General features: G+C 43.7%; 2 protein-coding genes across 2 annotated transcripts; both read right to left on the reverse strand.

Annotated features, from left to right (window-relative positions):
• Positions 1–198: 198 nt before the first annotated feature.
• On the reverse strand, positions 199–13,844 carry LOC131293357 (guanylate cyclase 32E). Its single transcript, XM_058321437.1, has 18 exons — positions 13,647–13,844; positions 7,477–7,662; positions 5,571–5,701; positions 5,381–5,492; positions 5,103–5,285; positions 4,691–4,808; positions 4,471–4,617; positions 4,170–4,405; positions 3,795–3,947; positions 3,339–3,676; positions 3,050–3,164; positions 2,544–2,610; positions 2,070–2,478; positions 1,841–2,010; positions 1,599–1,776; positions 1,389–1,529; positions 662–1,320; positions 199–602 (listed from the first exon to the last, which is right to left on the reverse strand). The coding sequence occupies exons 1-18, from the start codon at positions 13,842–13,844 to the stop codon at positions 199–201; spliced, it is 3,945 nt and encodes a 1,314-aa protein (XP_058177420.1).
• Positions 13,845–16,398: 2,554 nt separating this feature from the next.
• Positions 16,399–17,124, reverse strand: LOC131293358 (uncharacterized). Its single transcript, XM_058321438.1, has one exon. It carries the CDS (start codon positions 17,122–17,124, stop codon positions 16,399–16,401), a length of 726 nt encoding a protein of 241 aa, XP_058177421.1.
• Positions 17,125–20,025: the final 2,901 nt, after the last annotated feature.

A 20,025-nucleotide genomic window follows, 5' to 3' on the forward strand; every position in this document is an offset into this window, starting at 1 on the left:
TTCCATCACTTCCTTTACTTACTGTTATCCTACTTCATGAAACCTTATCAAGCCGACATGTTTACGTATCGAAATGGTAAATAACATCACGGTATGCTCTGTGGCACATGTTACATTTACAACGGTTATAGGAAAAACCTGGTAATACACTCAGTCTGTTTGAAACCAGTGTCCATTCGCACGAACCTAAACCATGGCTCACTGCATAAACGTGATCTGCGGTGCTGACCTCGGTTCCCGGATCGTGCGCACAGTCATCAAGTTGTCGTTGTAGTACTCCAGCAGACAGTTCCGCTGCCGGCAGGTGCAGATGGCTTCATCGACACCGTAGCTTCCGTTGAAGATGGACAAACGCTGCGAGCCACTATCGGCCATTGCCGGTGCGTTGCCAATGTGCAGCTTGCGTTTGTGGCAGATGTAGCAGCCCAGGTGTGTCTCGTCGTGGGGGAGGATGCTTACCGTTGGTATTTGCTGATCGCTCGAGCTATGCTGGTGCGCCGACACGTGACGACCGGGAACCGTTTCCGACAGCATGCGTCGTAGCGACGGTCGGCTGAGGTTGGTTTGCGATTGGTCCGGTGTGCACAGGAGATCGGGTATGGCTGAGTGGGAAAATCAATTGTTAAAACTTGCGTGTTCTTTGGGGTTTCTCCTGACGTGCACTTACTCAAATTTGTGATCGCGTCGTTCGATCCGAAACGATCCATCCGCTTCTGATCATCCTCACCCTTCAGCCAGTACGTGCGCATCTCGCCCTTTCCCTTTACCTTGATAATGCCCCGCTCCTCACACTTGTACCCTCCGAGCTTTTTCAACAAGCCGTACGTCACGGATGAAATGTGGATCTTCAGCGCGTCACCCGTGCTCTCCATCCGGGACGCCGTGTTAACGGTATCCCCAAACAGGCAGTACCGTGGCATCTTCAAGCCGACCACCCCCGCCACACACTGCCCCGAGTGGATGCCGATGCGCATCTGTATGAACTCACCCGGCCGGTGCCGTATCTCCAGGTTCGAGATCGAGTTCAACAGATGCAACGCCATCGAAGCGATCTCCCCGGCATGCCGGTCACCGTTTCGCAACGGAAGCCCCGAGACGACCATGTACGCGTCCCCGATCGTCTCCACCTTGTACACGTCGTAGCTGGAGATGATGAAGTCGCAGCAGGTATACAGATCGTTCAGCATTTCCACCACCTCGAAGGGGGTGCTGTGGGCGCAGAGTTCCGTGAAGCCCACCAGATCGCTGAAGAAAATGGTAACGCAGTCGAAACATTCCGCTTCCACTCGTTCACCACGCTTGAGGGACTCTGCGACACTCCTTGGGAGAAGAAATATACACAAAATTCTTAACTCAATGAGACCTCCACGGTGCCGATGAAGACATACTTTGGCAGCATCCGCAATAGCAACGATTCCGTCTTTTTCTTCTCCTCCGAAAGCTGCAATGTCCGCTCCTGCACAATGCCCTCGAGATTGTAGGCGTACTTTTCCATAATAGCTAGCATGTTGTCGAAAATGTTGGACTTTCTGGCAAAGGGATCATAAAAAGTATCGTAACGTTTCATTTCAATGTCCTTCCAAACAGGTGCCACTTACAAACCCGCCTGCATTGGTTTCAGCTTCACACGCACCAGGCGTATGTCTGGCCGATCCTCGGGATCCTCTTCCCAACAGGCGTGCAGTAACTGAATCACGTACTCCGGTGCATCGAGCCCTCTCAGTGAGGGACGGAATATGCCGTACTCTTCGGGTGACATGACGCGTGCCACAATATCTGAAACAACGTGGTCGAGGAAAGGTTTAGATGATGACCCGTAAGTGTTTCTCAGTCATATTACCTTGCCAACTCATATTGATGTCACCCCATGGACCCTTCCGTCCGATGATTTCATACAGCACGATTCCAAACGAGTATACGTCCGCCTTCTGAGTACCGCGGGCCGGGAAGTTGGAGTCCCGCAGTATTTCCGGTGCTTTCCAAAGACTTCGGCGCAGTTCCTTCTCGAACCTGTAGCGCAAAAACAACATTCCTGCATGATTGAATGCTTCCCTTCGGGCCTCCCTTACTTGTTCGGTTCTTCCTGTCCCGATTTGAACTCCTGCAGTCCAAAGTCGGCTATCTGTGCGACCCAGCGGGAATCGATCAGGATCTTACTCGATCGCAGGTTACCGTGCGAACCGACGTCACTGTCGTGCAGGTAAATCAACCCCTTCACGATGTCGCTCACCAGCGACGACACGAACATGTGGTCTAGCTTCAGATCCTCGTTCGAGAGGACGTCGACTAGGCTGCCGCGGGCACAGTACGACGTTAGGATCGCTACCGTGCCGTGGTCGACCGATGCGCCGACGAACGTGATCAAGTTCTCGTGCCGTATCTCGCGCATTTGCTTCAGCTCCTTGCGAATGTTGCGCGTGATGTCGACGGAGCGCTTGTGGAGGTACTTAATGGCGGCGATATTGCCACGGTATAGCCCTGCAAAAGAACACAGGAAGTGGTACTTGGCGCGTTTCGGTCAGTAGTGGTGCTGCAAATCTTACCAATCGTTGTATAAGCACGTTTGTTCGCATCGCCTGTATTATTTACCATGATGCTTTGTTGACATACCTGGGAATGTAAAGAAAAAAAGCATTCAGATAAAATACTGAGCCTTGAAGCTGTAAAATAATGGCATCATTGTAGTTTATTATACTCGTCACAGTTTCCAATTTAATCTCTATAAAGATAATTTCAACATTATTTCTGTCTAGTCATGGCACATTTTTGTCTTGTCGTTTTATAAGAAAGTATGAAAACCACAACAGAAACACATAATCATTTTATAAATATTTTAAGCATAGTTCTCTTTTTAAAAGTTATCCATTTAGTGATCTCTAGTATGCAAGAACAAGTAAATTTATAACAAAATAAAACAAAGATTGTTTTCAAAATTGTCCAACTCCTGGCAGTGATCGAGTTGGCCATAACTTAGTTTCCCTTCCTGGTCATTTCGGTATGAAAACTCCTGTTTCCTATTTCACGTCGGGCGGGATTTTGCGCTACCTACAAGGTTTTTGCGGACCTCATTGTTGTAGAGCGCATCGGGTGAGGTGATTAGAATCACATCCTTCATGTCCACCTTCCACAGCAGGCACGCCAATGTCTGCTCGTAGCGATAATGTCTGCAAAACAAAAAAGGAGCAAGAAAGCACATCGTGGCGCAGGACCGGAAACCGGACACTCGCCGTCATTAGTATTGCAAAAGGCAGCGAGAGTAACGGGTCAGCGGGACCACGGTGGCATGACGTCACCGTGACTCCACGTATGTGTGTGTATATCGGAACGCGCTATACTACTTGAAGAGCACGACGGTGAAGATGGCCATGAACAGGATCACGACGAGCGCACCGCTTATGTAGCGCCAGTCCTTCGCCTTCGGGCGACACTTTTCGTTGTAGAAGCCGCAAATCGGTTCGGCGGCCGGTGGCCGTCCCTTCAGCCACATGATGGGTCGGTTCGGGTTGAGATAGCGGAACTCCGGCAGGGTGGTGCTGGTGGTGGCATTGCGCGCCCCGTACACAAACATTGCCACCGCTTGCATCGACATCTGCAGCGAGTTGTTCACCTTGTCGTCCTTCTGGAGCGCGATGACCGAAAAGTTACCCTCGGCGTCCCCATTCGGATCAATGTAAACCTGGCGGAGAAATGGATGATTTGAGATTCGCGTTGAAAGATACCAACCTCCGTCGGTGGAACGGGAGGCAACACTTTAGTATACACGATAACATCGTTCACGTTGTGGCGTCACCTACGTCGAAACCCTGGATTGAGTGATATGAACGGTTGAATATATGGCGCATAATCAATCTTCCATCCGTGATGTCCCCGCCGTCGCGTAAAACCTCCGTCGCGGCTCGTGCGTAGATGACGAGTGTATCGTACAGGTACGCGCCGTATATGGGGACCTGTGGAAGGAGCGAGAAGAAAAGAACAAGCAAAAGAAAAATTGGGAGACGTGAGTCAGTAACGCCATCATCCAAAGGAGATTCAGTCGAACGGAATGAGGCTAATCAAACACTATCGACTTCCACTCCTTGTCTCATCCGAAGCTGAGAGTTGTTTGCCATTCACACAAACTCCGGCATCGGAGAAGCCACATGCTATCGTCAAGAGTTTTCCAGACTTACCTGTATTGCATCGAATATTTTCTGATTATAAGGCAGCGGCACGTTGAAGGGGTCCATGCGGGAGTACAGCTTGAACTGGTGGCACAGGTTGCGATACTTGGGGTTCATTGGGAACGATGGCGATATTCGTAGCACCGACTGAAATGCTTCGTGCAGCCGCTCCTGGTCCTTATAGTTGTACCGCTTCCGGTTGTGGTACTTGTCCTTCGAGTACTTCTGGTAGAAGTCGGAATATTCTAGAGCAAACAGATTGGTGTTTGGACCAAAGGGTTATATTTGTGTGTAGCCATCCAGCGCCTACCTTGGTATATGCTACGCTGCACGGAGGGATCATAGATTTCATCGTCTATCGATATGACGATGTAATCGCCCGTACTGAGCAGCTTCCGGTTCTGCAGACATCGCACGAAATCCACCATTTCTATATGATCTCCCACAAAGACGTACACTGCGAGCATCAGGGATCACAAATGGATGTCAGTAAGTACACTTCTTCCTTAATTTCATTTAACAACTAATACCTCGTGTGTTTTGATAGGTGTCATCCACTATCTCCTGCAGCTTGTAGATCTTCGAAGGGATGTAGTCCGAGTAGATGCGGAAGTGGTTCAGCGTGAGGTTGTTGGATTCTGCTTGTAGCTGTAAATAATCACGAAACCGTCGTTGTTCACCATAGTTAGTCTAAGCGCATATTCTAATATCGAATAACATAAACAATCAAAGAGCTCATTGAAAATCTTTCCTCGACAGTCCAATGTACCGCGTTGGGGAACTGTATAATGCAACGTTTATGGACTATCATAATTTCACGCACCATAAAACGAACACATTTCTTCGTGCAAAGGTAAACCATAAACCTATGGGGAAAACAAATGTTTCACCACAAACACGGATGTTCGGGTTTTAGCGTGGATTGCAATGGCAGAAGCTTACCTTTATGGCAAGCGCAATCTCCATACTCCAGGCCGGATGTTTGCCGGCGACGATGCTGAAGCAGTGCCAGTTGTTGGCCAGCAGCAGGGCGGCCACACTCTTCGACACCTTCGTCGCCGGTGGAAGCGTTCGAGCGAAGCTGCTGTAGACCGTTTTGTCCGAAACCGCGATGTCGGCGCATTTCTATGGTAAAAAACAAGGAAGGGAAAGCCCCGGTTCCGCGAGAGCATGATCAGTCTGGTGAAACTCGAGCCCGAACGTTGGTTGGGATAACTCACGTAGGATATCATTGGTAGGTTCCAGGCGGACGCAACCAGCGCCTCGGAAGTGCACGTTTCATCCGGTCCGATGAACACCACGATGCCACTGTCACGCATTTCCGTCATTTTTCTGTTCCAAAGTATGTCGCAGGTGTGAAAAATCTTCGTCGAAAACGGGAAAAGAAAAAAATCCCACCCCCATACTCACTTTATCGGGAAAGCCTTCAGTGATTTTTGCGCCCCAATGTCCACGGCTTTGAGGCGCAACTTTTTACCGGGCAGCAGCGTCGAGTCGTTGTTGATTGTTTCGACCGCAAGGAGCAGCGCGCCCAGGACGACCTGTGAGGGTGGATGAAATGTCGGTTTATAAACGCATCACCAAATACTTGCTCCTCAAACTCAATCACGTGCTTAATCGGGAAGAAGTTACGCAAGTCAATCTAATATGATTATCCTGTGTCGAGATTGAGTTGGAGTCAATCAATACAAAGTTACTGTAGTTCCGATAACAGGGGTTTTATGATGTAATCAAATCCGACGGTGTGGTGAGTTCAATGATTTCTGTTACTTGTACCATTGATCAATGACTGTAAAATTAATCCTAATAAATTGTTGCTTTGTACTCGATATCAAAACTAGCACTGTCGAAAGTACAGAAGGGCCACATTTTAAGCGTGAACTACTGGGCGCCTCCATTAGGAAACGAGATGCGGTGTTGCCAATAACATTTAATTTTAATTTTAACTTTAATTTTTGATAGAAATGTGCGACCAGCGTTTATAAATTGGATTTGAAGGTAATTATCAGAAAGCGTAATAATCAGGAAGGGCTCTCATTTTTGCTTTCAAACATTGGTGATCCAAATTCGAATAGGGTAACGGTACCAATAGTGGTGCACTTAGTAATGTAACTAACAATATGATGTAATTTATAAGTGTTAAGAACACAATATTTTACATATTTGAATCAAGTATGATCGAAACACGACTGGAAAACATTTATTTTCACCGAAAACCATTAAAAATACACGAAAAAAAGCGTATATTTCTTCCGATTTGGTTGCTCCTATAATGGTGGTATGGTTCCTACAGTAGTGGTATCGTGTTCCTATAGTGGTGGTAGTACTTGGAAATGACTGAATAAATTTTGACTGTGACTTATTTTTGAAGCATATATAAAACAGAATGGTCAAATTACTTAGGCCAATGCATTTTCTTGGTCATAGACCAATGGATTGGCCTCATAGACTACTTATAAACCAATGCATTTTGCAGCGATTTATAGCCTTAAGGAAATCATGGCATACCTGATAAATTCTTAAGAAATCCAGCATATTAGTACAACCTGTTTAGAAAATATTAATTTTGGAGCCTTCATTTATTACGAAATGAGAAGGTTTGTCTTTTAAACACCCCGCAGAAGATCAAAGAACATTTCATAGAAGAACAAATATCTCCATTGTATTTACTTCGTCGTAGATCTGGAATTTTGTTCCACTACAACCACTATTGGTACTAGCCCCACAATAGGAGCACTTACCCTATACAATATTTGAATATACAATAAATATAAATTCTTAAAATGCTTCCTTTCCAGCTTTTGCAATGTTGCAGTTGGCAAAAGTTGACCAGAACTGAACATCATTAGGAATAAAGCCACAGGTAACTGTTTCAGTGTCTTATAAATTTAAGGTTACAAACTTGGTATTTATTGGTACATGTACTGGAAGTAACGGAGGCACGAAGGCAACCAACATTTATCTACAAGTACTAAAAGGATTCCGATGATTTTCTCAAACCGATGAACTATGCTTGAAACTGTAGAAAACTTCTCTTTCATTTGAAGCGTGGTATAAACATGCCATACGACTATCAACGTACTCAGTGTGACTAGGTCAGATAAATCACAATTATCATGCTAACCACCAGCGTACGCTAGTGTGGCAATTTCAATTCCCTCCCTGGGAATGACGCTCCGTGACCAACCCGGTCACCACATCGTACTCCATATCAAGCACATTACCACCCAGCGCGGGTCGGCAATCAAGTTTCAATTCCCGTTACCTACCGGCGCCCAGCCTCACCTTGAAGACCTTGACCGAGGTGGGTCCCTACCTTGGAGTGTACGTAGCCGGCCAAGAATCCCACGTACAGCTCGTCCCCGGTGCGATTACGGCCGATACCGGGTGGCATCGCCATCGCCCCTTGGGTGACGTTACCGCGCGCCAGCCCACCGTCGACGGGGGTTCGTGGACAATCGCAGGACATTCGGGCGACAGCTGATGCCATCGCGTGCGAAATCTGTGGCCCGGAGGGAAGAAGCCGGCCCGCCAGAAGCAGGAGAAGCAGCGTAGGCGTGACCGTTGTTGTCCGAGGCATTCCTTATCTATCGGGGGCCGGTGTGCACCAGCACTCCAGTTGGCGGTAGGTTTTCCTATCAGGTTAATTCTGCAACGAAAGAAAAACGTACTGTACATAGTTTTCTTTGGTCGAAAGTGAGAGACCCCCAGCTTGGGCGATATTTTTTCCAATTAATTTACACCTGCTCAACCATATTTCCTGTTTTAAAGAGGACTTTTCAGCTGAAACTTATTTCCCACCAATAATTTACCAACGGCTGGTTCCTGGAAAAAGCTGTTTCCATGGAAGGAAAGGAAAAGTTTGGGCTGGCTTTCAAAATCCGCTCCTAACCGTGAAATGAATCTACTTTAAATTTGCGAAATTAACAGAACCTTCAAGGTACCCAAGTTAATCGTCTTAGGAGAAAAAGAACAAGCGTTCTGCTTCGTTGTCGACGAGGTAAAATTTGATTCCTCATTAATACTGTGTTACTAATTCTATCAGAGCATTTAGAATTGTTTATAGCCCAATACCGTGTACAGTATTGATTGATTTTCTTAACAATTGTAGTTTAAAACGTATTGTTTCTTATAACATTTTTCGACGAGAAGTACTTTCACCTTTAACCCAGTTTATGTGAGCTTTGAGGGGAGAAGAGCAAACTTAATTATGTTATTTTCAAAACAAAATGCTTCTTTTGCACACAACAACACATTCATTCAAAGACCAACGTACCGAGTCTCGGGGTTTCTCGTCCAAACCGATTACTCGTATGATATATTTTTATTACTTCGCCCGGCCAGCGAGTAAGCTGTTCTCGATTCCTTTTGTCGCCCGGGATGAGCTTAGTTATCCTGCCGAGCGAAAAGAAAAACTGCGCCCAGCGGCCAATCCGGTGCGTACAAACGATGTGGAAATTAAGTTTGGTGTGCTCACAAACACCCTCGCATCACTTGCGCTTCACTTGCCAGGCCGGGGTCATAAAGTAGAACTAGAGCAGTAAAAATTATGATTATTACAAATGGCAAATGGCCGTTCGTGTCTTGTCTTCCGAGGGGTTTCGTGTGGGTAAAACTGTCGACGACTTTCTACACACCAGAGCGTCGAAGTTTCTTGTCGTGTGGAAGAGTGCAAGATACCGGATGGCAGGCCCCGATCAACGCCAGGACACCGGGAACGATGTAAATCCCTTTTATGAGGGAACCGGTGAAAAGACGGAAATCATGTTTGCTGCTCAAATGTGGCGGGATAATAGCGTATGCGTGTGTGTGTGTGAGCATTTGTTGGGAGCCGCTAACCAAATTCCGAGCGGGAATAGAAATGTATTTTAGTGACACTTTGTCTTTATGATAGTGTCCATTAACTACAATTGTGGTGAATATAAAAATCTTAATATCAGTCTACGGAAACATGTTTAGAATTCATATTCAATATTGTTTTGTTTAGGTTTGAAATAAACTATTAGTGATAAGGTTTTGTAATATCTGTAGTCTTATTTACATTCCAACAAATTTCACCAATTTATCCACACACTTACATACTATCGTGTTTATTTTAATCCATTGAGACTATGATCTTCAACGTAAAAGCTTTACCTTCAAATGAACATATTGCTTCAAAGTTGAGTCTATTTAAATTTACAGTTTGAATTTCAAAGTGATTTTCACATTCAATGAAATATATTAAGCCCACATTGTTTTACCACCGAGTTTGAAGGTGTATCTTGGAACTTCTTTTTGACAAATCAAAAGTGCTAACCCCTAAAACACCCATTTGTGCTTGCATAAAAAGAGGTATACTACTGAGAAAGAGAGAACAAACTTTGCAATAGTCGAGTGAGCTTTTATGATCTTCTATTGAGGTACTGTTTACAAAACAAAACCAATTTTTAGTAAGTAACATGGTAAATGGCTAAATGTGTCATCCAATATCGATGTTTTTTGTTTCCAATTATTATAATGTATGATTTTAAATAAATTTACTTTCGAGATGAAGATACTCTTTTTACTTTTTATTTTCGTTTAAAGTGTTTGCTTTTAGAAAATAAGAACAAATAAAACGGAAAGTCCTTAATGATATTTCACTCTTCATCCGGAAAGGAATCCGGAAAATGGTCACGCTACACTACGCCCTCCACCATTTCCCAACCATTTTCTACGAAAACGATTGTGTCGCAAAATTAGACCATCATTGTGCTCGACCCAAGTTTGCTTTGGCAGAAGTTTTCCTTTCCGAACGGCCCACTTTCTACCGGTGCGTTCCATTGAGTAAACTTGCCACATTAAAGTTCAACCGACTGAAGCTGCAAACTGTTGCTTTTTCCCCTTCCTTGACCGAAAGGGAAAGGGGGGAACCCTTTTTCGACACCGGGTTCCCTGTGCGGCGACAAACTTCTAAGAGAGCGTGCAAAGGATGTGCACCACTTTGCCGGGACTGCTCCCCGTTATAAATGGTATGAAATTGTCACCAAAACGACGCGTAGCCCTGGGACCGCCCGGTGATAAATTTATCTTCATTTTCGTGGATAATTAATTTGTTTTCCAGCGACCGGTTTCGATGGTCCAGCCTGCGTGTGCCTGATCATTGCGGACACGTTTGTTTAAATGTGAGTGAATTAGGGAAGAAAAACAAAAAAAAATAATAAAAAGTTAGGATATGTAGGTAGCGCCCATGATGACCACGATGAAATGCTCCTAATCCATGTGGCGACATATGAGAACCACCGTCCCACGTGTTTCGATCGAATTTGTGGATTAAACGTGGCTTAAATAATTTATTACACTATTAGCGGGTATCGAAATGAGGTTTCATCTCCGACGAGGCGAATTTTCTTTCCGTGAGCAACGGTTTCTGTGTCTGTTGGTGATGTGTAATTTGCGATGATCTTTTATCTAGATACTCTATCTTGAGCTTGTTTTTCTTTTCAATGTACTGGCATGAGATTGTTAAAAATTTATCTATTTAATGAACAGTTTTTTAACTCACACTACACTTCTCAAAACAATTGGAAAACGAATCGCTATTGTGCGTCCATCGTTTCCTCGAAACACTGTTTACTTAACACATGACTTTTTCCGAATCACAGCAGACGCTTGAGTTGCTATACTAAATTTAACGGATTTCCACCGAGTAACGATTGCTGCACAAATTGATTTTTAAAATAATTTGTTTACAACATGGACCACCCGGGAAAATTTACCCGAACTACCCTGGCCACACGGCAGAGCATGGTTGCAATCATGTTCACTTGTTCCGACACACGTTCACGCATTCATGGTGACTTTTATTCCGCTAAAAAAATCACTTCACACACCATCAGACCTGCCTTCCTTGTCGCACCAGGGATGGTAATTTCGGTGGCCCCAAAGTCAATTCAACCGGGGGCATTGAAATGAAGTTTAATTTTAATTTCATTGGCATAGGACCCACGTCGGAGGCAGCGACGAACACACACACACACACACACCTTGATACCCACAAAAAGGACACGTAATAGGAAACGCGAAAAGGAAAGCAATCCCGAATGCTGCGGTTTCACTGTGGCGCGCTTATCCCTGATTAATCCGCTCGTGAAAAATCCTATTACCGGGGCGACTGCACCCAGCACGGGGTCTACGGTTTAACGGTCACTGTCATAAAAAAAGAGAAAACAGGAAAAAAAACTGGAAAACCTTAACAAACTTAGCCACATGAATTTTAATACTATTTTATTGCTCCATAGTAAAACATCCGTCTACGAACCATTCGATGTATCCTTGATTTTTTACCCGGACATGCCACGATTAAACCACCTCACCAAGCGTGTTTTATTTTATATGTTCTCGGAATGCTTTTATTTTTCACCCCGCCAGGACTTGTGACGTTATTTTTTCACCACATCGTTTCCACCCATTTTAATGCGATCTAATTGACATCAATTGAAAACCCATCCTTCGGGAGTGCGTTGGTTGGGTGTAGCGTCGACGGAAGGAAAACGTGTGACTCGTGTCCATTCCCTTGTGTTACTTTTTATGTTTTTTAATTTGGATTACTTTTTTCCATATTAACCACCCCCTGACCCCGGCCCGGTGCGAGGTGCGTTGTTCCAATTAAAAGTTATCGGTAATTTTAAACCCTACGAACACTTCCCAGATGCACTGAGTAACGCGGGGAAGGCGGGTCACTGGGATAACGTTTCACTTTCACTGACCACTCTGGCGGCTAGGAGGGAAATTGGCGTTTACTTTCTTCACTAACCTTCTAGCCGGAAGTGAAAGGGGTATTGTACTCCACTCGAGAGAAACAAGGGGAAAAGGATGATGCCACTAATGTCCCGTCCCAGGGATGCCGGTTGATGCGGGCACTATCCTTGCTGGCAACAGACTGTCCGATGCCGGAGTCGGCACTTGTTGCTTTATATACATTTTACGGAAGTAACGCTCGCCCGAACCGAGAACGATTCGGCACCGACATTCCGGAGCGCAGAGTGTCGCTCGAACCAGCGATCTCTCCCGGAGTTGCATCCGCAGGCAATGCGGAGAGTGTTGTTTTTCCCGCAGCTGGTCGTGTTTTCCCTACATTCCTTGCGGGATATGTCCTGGCTCTCAGACGGGAATCGAACGCGGGAAAAGCTGACAGTGGATCATCCGGTCGGAGGGTTTTTTTTAGAAGAATTTATTTACTTCCACCTCCGAGCACGTGCTGCGACGGCAAACATCGATCGACGTGCCGGGATCGTTGGGTAGGATCGTTTTATGAATGAATGGGCAACTCCTCGCTTTAGTTTGTAAATACTATGTTATCAAATACATAACATCGCCCGTAAGCTAGGTGCTACATTGGATGTCGTCATGATTAAAATGGATTAGTTTATTTTAATTGAATTCTCACTTCGGAAGTCGTTTAACATTGCACATATGTCTGATATTGTTGAAAACATATTTGATACATGATCTGGATTAATCAGTAAGCTATCGTAAAATCACTCCATGTATTCAATTGCAATCAAATCACTTGACCCCAACTAATGGGACAAGAGATCTGCATAATAAATCAACATTAATGAACCGGTAATCTCAGTGCCCTTAGATGAGAACAATCGAAAAATTTAATTATTAAATAACAAACAAATTAGTATACACATAATGGATTCTCGAAACGAGCTTGATGAACTAGTTATTCGGTTTCATAAAATGAGACAGAATAAATGAAAACAAAACAAGCTCACCAGTTGAATTTTAAGCTTCCGTTTATTATTTCATCAGGTTACATAGTTCACACGTTTTGATCAGATAGAAACATTCAAGTATTTCTGTACGGTAATGTTTAGTTTGGCAAATTGCTGAACGGATGTAAACTTCGCTTTACTGACCAAACCAGTTCTTACTATGGAGTAACAAACTAACTTGTGGTACTAGAACTGCTTCTACATATCGAACGTCCTACTCTGTTCAGTTATTTACATTGAATGTAATGGTTAGAAATATATTGTTTGAGCGCCAAACGAAGCAAAGAAAACCATACCATCAGTAAACGATTTGAATTGATAAAATAGGTAATGAAAAAATGTCAGCGAAAAAATTCAGAAACAAATCTGTAAGGTACTTAACTTAAGGTAATTCGGGTTCGCGTTCCTAATGAGGTTCGATTATGGACAACATGTGCAAACGTAGTGCGCAAAACATCATGCTCAGAGTGAAGCATTCCATTTTATCCATCTTGACGATCTGGCGGCGGAGGCCTTCGTTCTGCGGGTTCAGTTCCATCTCCTTTACAACTGCTACTCGCTTCTCAATGTACTCGCCAACATGAGAATAACTGTCATTCACCAGCTTTATAAGTCTTCGCATAACCTCATGCATATCCTTTACTTCCTTGACATATCCGATACGCGTCTTTTCCACTTCTGCGATAAAAAATTGGAGCTTATCGCAGTCCCCCAACAGGATTTTAATAAAGGGCTCTACTTGGAATCTGAGCTTGAACATAAGTCCGCTGTTAATGGCATCCTTCAGCTGTGGAACTTGAACGTTAGACCCTTGGATAGTTTCGGCAAAGTAAAGCGCCCCAAAATCAGGGTCTTGTAGCAGATCGGTCAACGCGGCAATCCGCATTGGGAAACTTGTTTCAATCAATGGCTTGAACTGCTTGATCGCTTGTTCCATGTTTTGTAGTTGAAAAAAAACTGCCTTCGCTGTACACCGTTAATATGATGGTCTTATTTGACTATTCTCGTTCAACCGGGTCTCGAAACTAGTGATGAGAAGAAGGAATAGCTTCTTATGATCCGATCTGCTCTCTTGATTATATGATCTGATCTGATCCGAAAATATGAGAGCAAATGCTCCATTATGATCCTAGTGACGCCATTACCCGTAGCGCTATGGCGATGTGTTCTGATCTGATCCAATACGCTCTTTGCCGGCAGACCTATGGCGATGTGATCTGATCTGCTCCATTATGATCCTAGTGACGCCATTACCCGTAGCGGTATGGCGATGTGTTCTGATCTGATCCAATATGCTCTTTACCTGTAGACCTATGGCAATGTGATCTGATCTGCTCCATTATGATCCTAGTGACGCCATTACCCGTAGCGGTAAGGCGATGTGTTCTGATCTGATCCAATATGCTCTTTGCCGGCGGGCCTATGGCGATGTGATCTGATCTGCTCCATTATGATCCTAGTGACGCCATTACCCGTAGCGGCATGGCATTGGAGTACGATTATGCTCTTCTGATCTGATCCGATCTTTGACTGAGAGCAAATGATCTGATCTGCTCCTGAAATTTTGGAGTTTTCTCATCACTACTCGAAACACAACTTTTAGCTGACAAGATGCTGAGCTTGAACTGTCGGTGAACACTAGTGTTGGCAGAATCGGGATTCGGAAGATTTGAAGATTCGATCCCTAGAGGGATTCCAAAGATTTGAATCCCATTTGACGGATTCTAAAGATTCGAATCCCATCTGACAGATTCTAAAGATTTGGACGGTCGTCATCGATTGCACAAGGAGGTACATCTTAGATTTCCCAACTAGCAAAAGGGGACCACTTTCCGGAGTAGGGCAGGTATTTTCGCACAGTTTTGGTTAACACCGCCAGCTATCAACGGTTGATAGTGTGGCGAAACCCACCAGTACTACTTAAGGGACCTGATCTTGTTCCTTGCATACAACGGTCCCGAGCAATCACCTCGAAAGATAAATCCCCGAGTCCCCCAAGGTTAACGAGGCACCACCTTCCGGAGTGTAAAAGGGTATTTCTGCTCTGTTTGTAGTTCACACCGCCAATTACCATTGGTTGATAATGTGGTGCCACTATCAAGAACAGAAAGGGACCCAACGACAGCGAGATGTGTAGATACTACTAGTTCTTTTCGTACAGCCATGTCCACCAATTGTCCTCATTTACGCGCGCGTGTCTCAAAACTATGTAGACTCATTCATTCTATGAAGTTAAATTAAATAATAAAAATAAAAAGTCCCTGTTCATTTTTTTACTCATCATCACCATAGTCAAAGACCATGTTGACAAATGCAATACTACGGGGCTCAAAAACTACAACATTTACTAAATACATTACAAGCACAGCGTCAGACCACCTGCTTCACGTATACGGCGCATAGGCGTTTGAACTCCCTTAGATTTCGCGCTTGTTTAATCTCTCTCGGCATCCTGTTGTACCATTGTACTCCTTTAAAAAATAACGAATTTCGGGCGTTTCTAGACAGTTAGCCAGGAAGTCTTGGCTCATCGGCATTACGAGTGTGATACCGATGGACGTCAGTCCCAACAACTATCCTTTCCCCCAAGTACGCTGGTTCCAGGCGTTTCAAAATTTTGTACACAAAGACCACAGTTCCAAAGGAACACTATCCGCTGCTTGGACTGTTTCGCCTGTTTCCTTGGATTGGGATTCGGATTTGGGGATTTGGTTTACCTATCACTACGAACGAAGCTGCGCGCCAAACTTTGTGCAACAAGCTTCAAAAACCGACTAATTTCTCAATAACTTTTTAGTGGCTTGACCAATTTTAGCGCCAGACCAATTAACTGAAAGGTTTTTTAAAGACTGTAACTCTGTGCAACAAAGACTCTTCCGTAATTCTTAGTTTATGAAATTCTGAGGCGTAGGTGCAGAAACCTTGGTTGGTATTATGAGTGAAGTACTCAGCCGGGTACTGTAACCTGTCAACGCACACTTGCCATAAAATCATGCAACTTTGAATCACTCGGTAAACCAAATCTGCTGCGTTCCGTTAATGCATGAAATTCATAAATAGCTGCAAACGATGAACTTACCCTCTCAAGATATAGTTCAGCTTCAATTTAGCATACAAACCGACCGATGTCAATAACACTTAACGTTTTTCTAAACAACGAATTTACGCAATGCGATGCGGATTTTACTGAGTTATGCAGTGTGCAATTAAGATACAGTTGCACAAATACCTTTATGTAATCACTTCGAAAACATCTTAATTTATCAAAAATAATTTTAAAACAAACAGGCTTGCATTTTTTATAGTTTATTCCATCAGTTTGCATTTCTCACTCGTCGTGATGTGAGCGGAAGAAAACGAAATTACACTCAGATAACAACACTGTATTCTTATACTCCATAATAAAGGTCGACTTGGTTTGGGACTTCCTGATTTCAGTAAGACAAAGTACTCTTCTCCACCATCCCGTACCGTTAGATCGAACTTGTTGCTTAAAAAAAGTCCGGCTTTTCGGAAACGGAATCGTATAACATCCAACAACGATATCGGATGATGCGAAGCCTATTCTCTAGTTTCCGAAGGTACTCCTTCTCATCCATCTTAGCGACCTGTCGGTAGTGGTTTTTGAAACACTTATCCTCCTTCGATTTGATGGTGGAATACTTTACTTTGTGTTGGCACATCTGATCGTATGCAGCGTTCACCTCCATTTCCAAGAATTGTATTTCCATCATTGTCTCCTTTCGGATTGACTTGCCGATGCCATGGCGGTGTTGCCGTTTCGGTTTCACGTCCAGCTTTTTGCCCTCCTCCATCACGCTGATCCAAGTATTGAGCAAATTGCAGTCGGTTTTAAGGGTTTGAATACAGGGCTCTATTTTTAATCTGAGCTCAACGATAAGTGTGCTGCCCTTCACATTCACGGACGACAGCGCGTCACATCTAGTTTCATCTTCCATAACTTGTTGAGAAGACAATTTGATGTTTGAAACATTTGCTTTCTTCGACTTTTCTAGCTTCGAAATTGGAACCTTCAACTTCTGGACGGGATCAGCATACTGACGGCCGGAAAATGTAGGGTCTTCTAGCAGAGTATTCAACCAGGCAATACGCTTTGGTAAGTCGCTTTTCAAGAATACTTCGACGCGCTTGGTGACATAGTCTTCAAAGTCTTGTTCCCATGTTGTTGCTGTTGCAGACAAAGTGCTTCTTCTCATGTTTACTTTTGGCTTGGTTTGGTGGAGTGTAGACTTTTCTAAACAAAAGGTCGAATGGCGGTTCGTGTCCACTGTTTCCGATAAAAACTATTCTGCATTTAACAGCGTGAATAATCAAAGCAGTATTTGTGTGCACTTGTTAAACTTGAACCATTCGGGAACACATGATGAATTGGGCGCTGTGACGTACTAAGAGTTCCCGGTATCATAATGACCCTATGCAATGGTATAAAACCCAATGTTCAGTTCTTCCTTCTTATAAACAGCTACGACTTCTATGAGAGAAGAACACAGCCTGGTACTGTAAACAGCCGAAACGCACACTTGCTATAAAATTATACAATTTCGAACCACGAACCAAACGCAGCGTTTAAATAAATGTATATAATTGGTAGTAAAGTTGGTCCCCGCAGTACGCGATACTCGATATACGCGAATTCGCAATAGGCCGCGTCCACACGGCATCGTAGCGTAGCGATTTTGACACTCCGTCGTAGTGTCAACTATTTTTTATGGCCGTGGCTAAGGCCTCTCGACCAACATTTACACTACGACGGAGTGTCAAAATCCCTACGCTACTATGCCGTGTGGACGCGGGGATACGCGATTTTTTACAACTGACAGCTCATAGCGTTGCTTGAGTTCTGACTAGTCAATTTTACTTTGTTTTGGTAGAATGAAGTTTTTAATATGCACTTTTTAACAGAGACATAATTATGCAATGTAGGAAATGGAACACTTATTAGTGATTTCGATAAAAGATATGTTAAATAAGCGGTTCCCTCTCAGTGTCAACTCTTCAATATGAGGTATAAACGAAATGGCAGAGGAAATCCGCAATACGCGAAAATTCGATATACGCTATTGCGTCCGGTCCCAAACATTCGCGTACTGCGGGGACCAACTGTATATAAATTTTGTATATAAATAAAAAAGGTATATAAATTTTGCTTTAGTTTGCATACTATGTTTATGCCTGTTACAAACAAAACTTGTTTTCTCTTATTTTACATTGATTTTATATACTGAATACGTAGAAGTACTATCAGCAAGTCCATATTTAACATGCTACATTGTTTTGTTGCACATTTTCAACAGTAATGGGAATAAATTAAACAAAAACACAGGCATACAATACTTCATCCAAATTTATTCCATCTGTTTGTATTATTCAACCATATTGGACCAATGGAATTCAGAACGAAAAAACTAATAATTCATATCTAATGATACCGTTTTATAGTTGCTCGATTTAACCTTGAGTTTGGTCTGCTTTGTTCAATTGTAAGCGATTATGTTCGATCATGAAACTTTGCGAGTCAACTGTAGGTTGAATAGGGAAGAAACTAAGAAAATGTCGTTTGATAAACTATGATAAATGTGACGAACGATTTGCAAACCATTTGAATTGAATAAGTAGAGCAAAAGTACTTTTGAGAGAAAGGCATGTGAGGCACACACAGTTAATTCAACGATTTGCCTTACGACGTCTTCAGCTTTTCAACGAAGGCCGCGTACAGCATGCAGTATCGATTTCGTATCACGCGAAACATCTTCCCAAAACGAAGGCACTCCTTTTTATCCATTTCGAGGATCTGGTAGCGGTAGTCTTCGTTGTGCGGTTCTACGTCCACCTTCGATTCGGCCTTTGACCGCTTCTCACGAAATCGGCAAAGTTGAGTTGATAAAGAACTCACCTCCGCTTCCAGTGCTTCTATTGCAACCAGCGTATTCTCATCGATCAATTTGTCGAGGTATTCATCCGGCATTCTCGGCTCTACGATCCACGTTTGGAGCAAGTTGATGTCCTCCCTCAGGGTTTTAACAAAGGGATACACTACGAATCTGAGCTCAAAAATATGCTGTTTGCACTCTACGTCCCCGGACGGCAAGAGGCGAAACTGAAGGTTACTGTGTCCAGCTACCGTACTCCAGCCCGAATGTGTGCAGGATGGCATTTCGGCAGCTGTTTCCTTGGTCGACTCCTGTTTCCTCTCCGCAACACCAATATGCAATGCCCTGGTACAGTTAGGTTCGGCAAACGTAGGCTTTTCCAGCATGGCGTTTAGGTAGCGAATACGTTTGGGCATCTCAATTTGGAAGAATTCTTCAACGCGCCTGGTTAGATAATTTTTTATGTACGGTTGCCATTCTGTTGATTCTTCTGCTGAACTACTTTCGGTCCCCGTTGACCTAGTGTTTGCCGATGTAGTGATCTGCTGATGGCCTGTAGTCCGTTCATCCTGTTCCAGCCTGGTGTCTGATGGTGTTATTTGATCCTTTTCATCCATCTGTATCGCGAGTCTCAACTGCTAGCTGAAGAACTAAACTAAACCAATCAGTGAACACTTGATTGGATGCTGTGACCATCGCCTTGTTTATAAGCTCACATCGAGTTCAGATTTCTTTGAAAAGGCCTTGAATCGTAGCATTGAAGAATACAGCATGATGCTCTAAACTGGTAATGGGCAGATGCTATGAAAGTATGCAACATTCTTTTATGCCATTTTGTGTTCCAAAAATTGGGTAAAATTGGAACCATTCAATTTCAAAATAATTCCAACATGACCGCCTAAACCGTAGGAACGTAAAGTGAATTTTGTAGAACAAAACACTTCCAAGGGGACCCGCCGCCGTGTACCATTGTAAAACTTCGTGCATTTGATAATTTGTTATTCTCATCTACATACATATATCTTATCGTGCAGCAGTTTGCTCAGGTTAGAACGGTAGAAAAAAAGTAAATATAGGAAAATAAAAAACATGCTGCAGGCAACGGTTGGATTTTGTTCGAAAAAATACATCAATCAGTTCGAGTCATTTCCGAGACTGAGCGTGCTCTGTCAGGAGATGCAAAACAAGAAATCGCTAAACTTTCCACCCGGCAAAGACGGTCCCTGC

Source organism: Anopheles ziemanni, chromosome 2 (assembly GCF_943734765.1).
Source record: "Anopheles ziemanni chromosome 2, idAnoZiCoDA_A2_x.2, whole genome shotgun sequence".
Taxonomy (NCBI): Eukaryota; Metazoa; Arthropoda; class Insecta; order Diptera; family Culicidae; genus Anopheles; species Anopheles ziemanni.

Excerpts from the sequence above, each read along its gene's own strand:
- LOC131293358 (XM_058321438.1), bottom strand. The coding sequence starts at position 17,124 with ATGAGAAGAAGCACTTTGTCTGCAACAGCAACAACATGGGAACAAGAC.
- LOC131293357 (XM_058321437.1), bottom strand. The coding sequence starts at position 13,844 with ATGGAACAAGCGATCAAGCAGTTCAAGCCATTGATTGAAACAAGTTTC. Across the intron at positions 5,702-7,476 it reads CCGGCTACGTACACTCCAAG|GTCGTCCTGGGCGCGCTGCT; the intron begins GTAGGGACCCAC and ends CCACCCTCACAG. Across the intron at positions 1,530-1,598 it reads AAACCAATGCAGGCGGGTTT|AAAGTCCAACATTTTCGACA; the intron begins GTAAGTGGCACC and ends TCCCTTTGCCAG.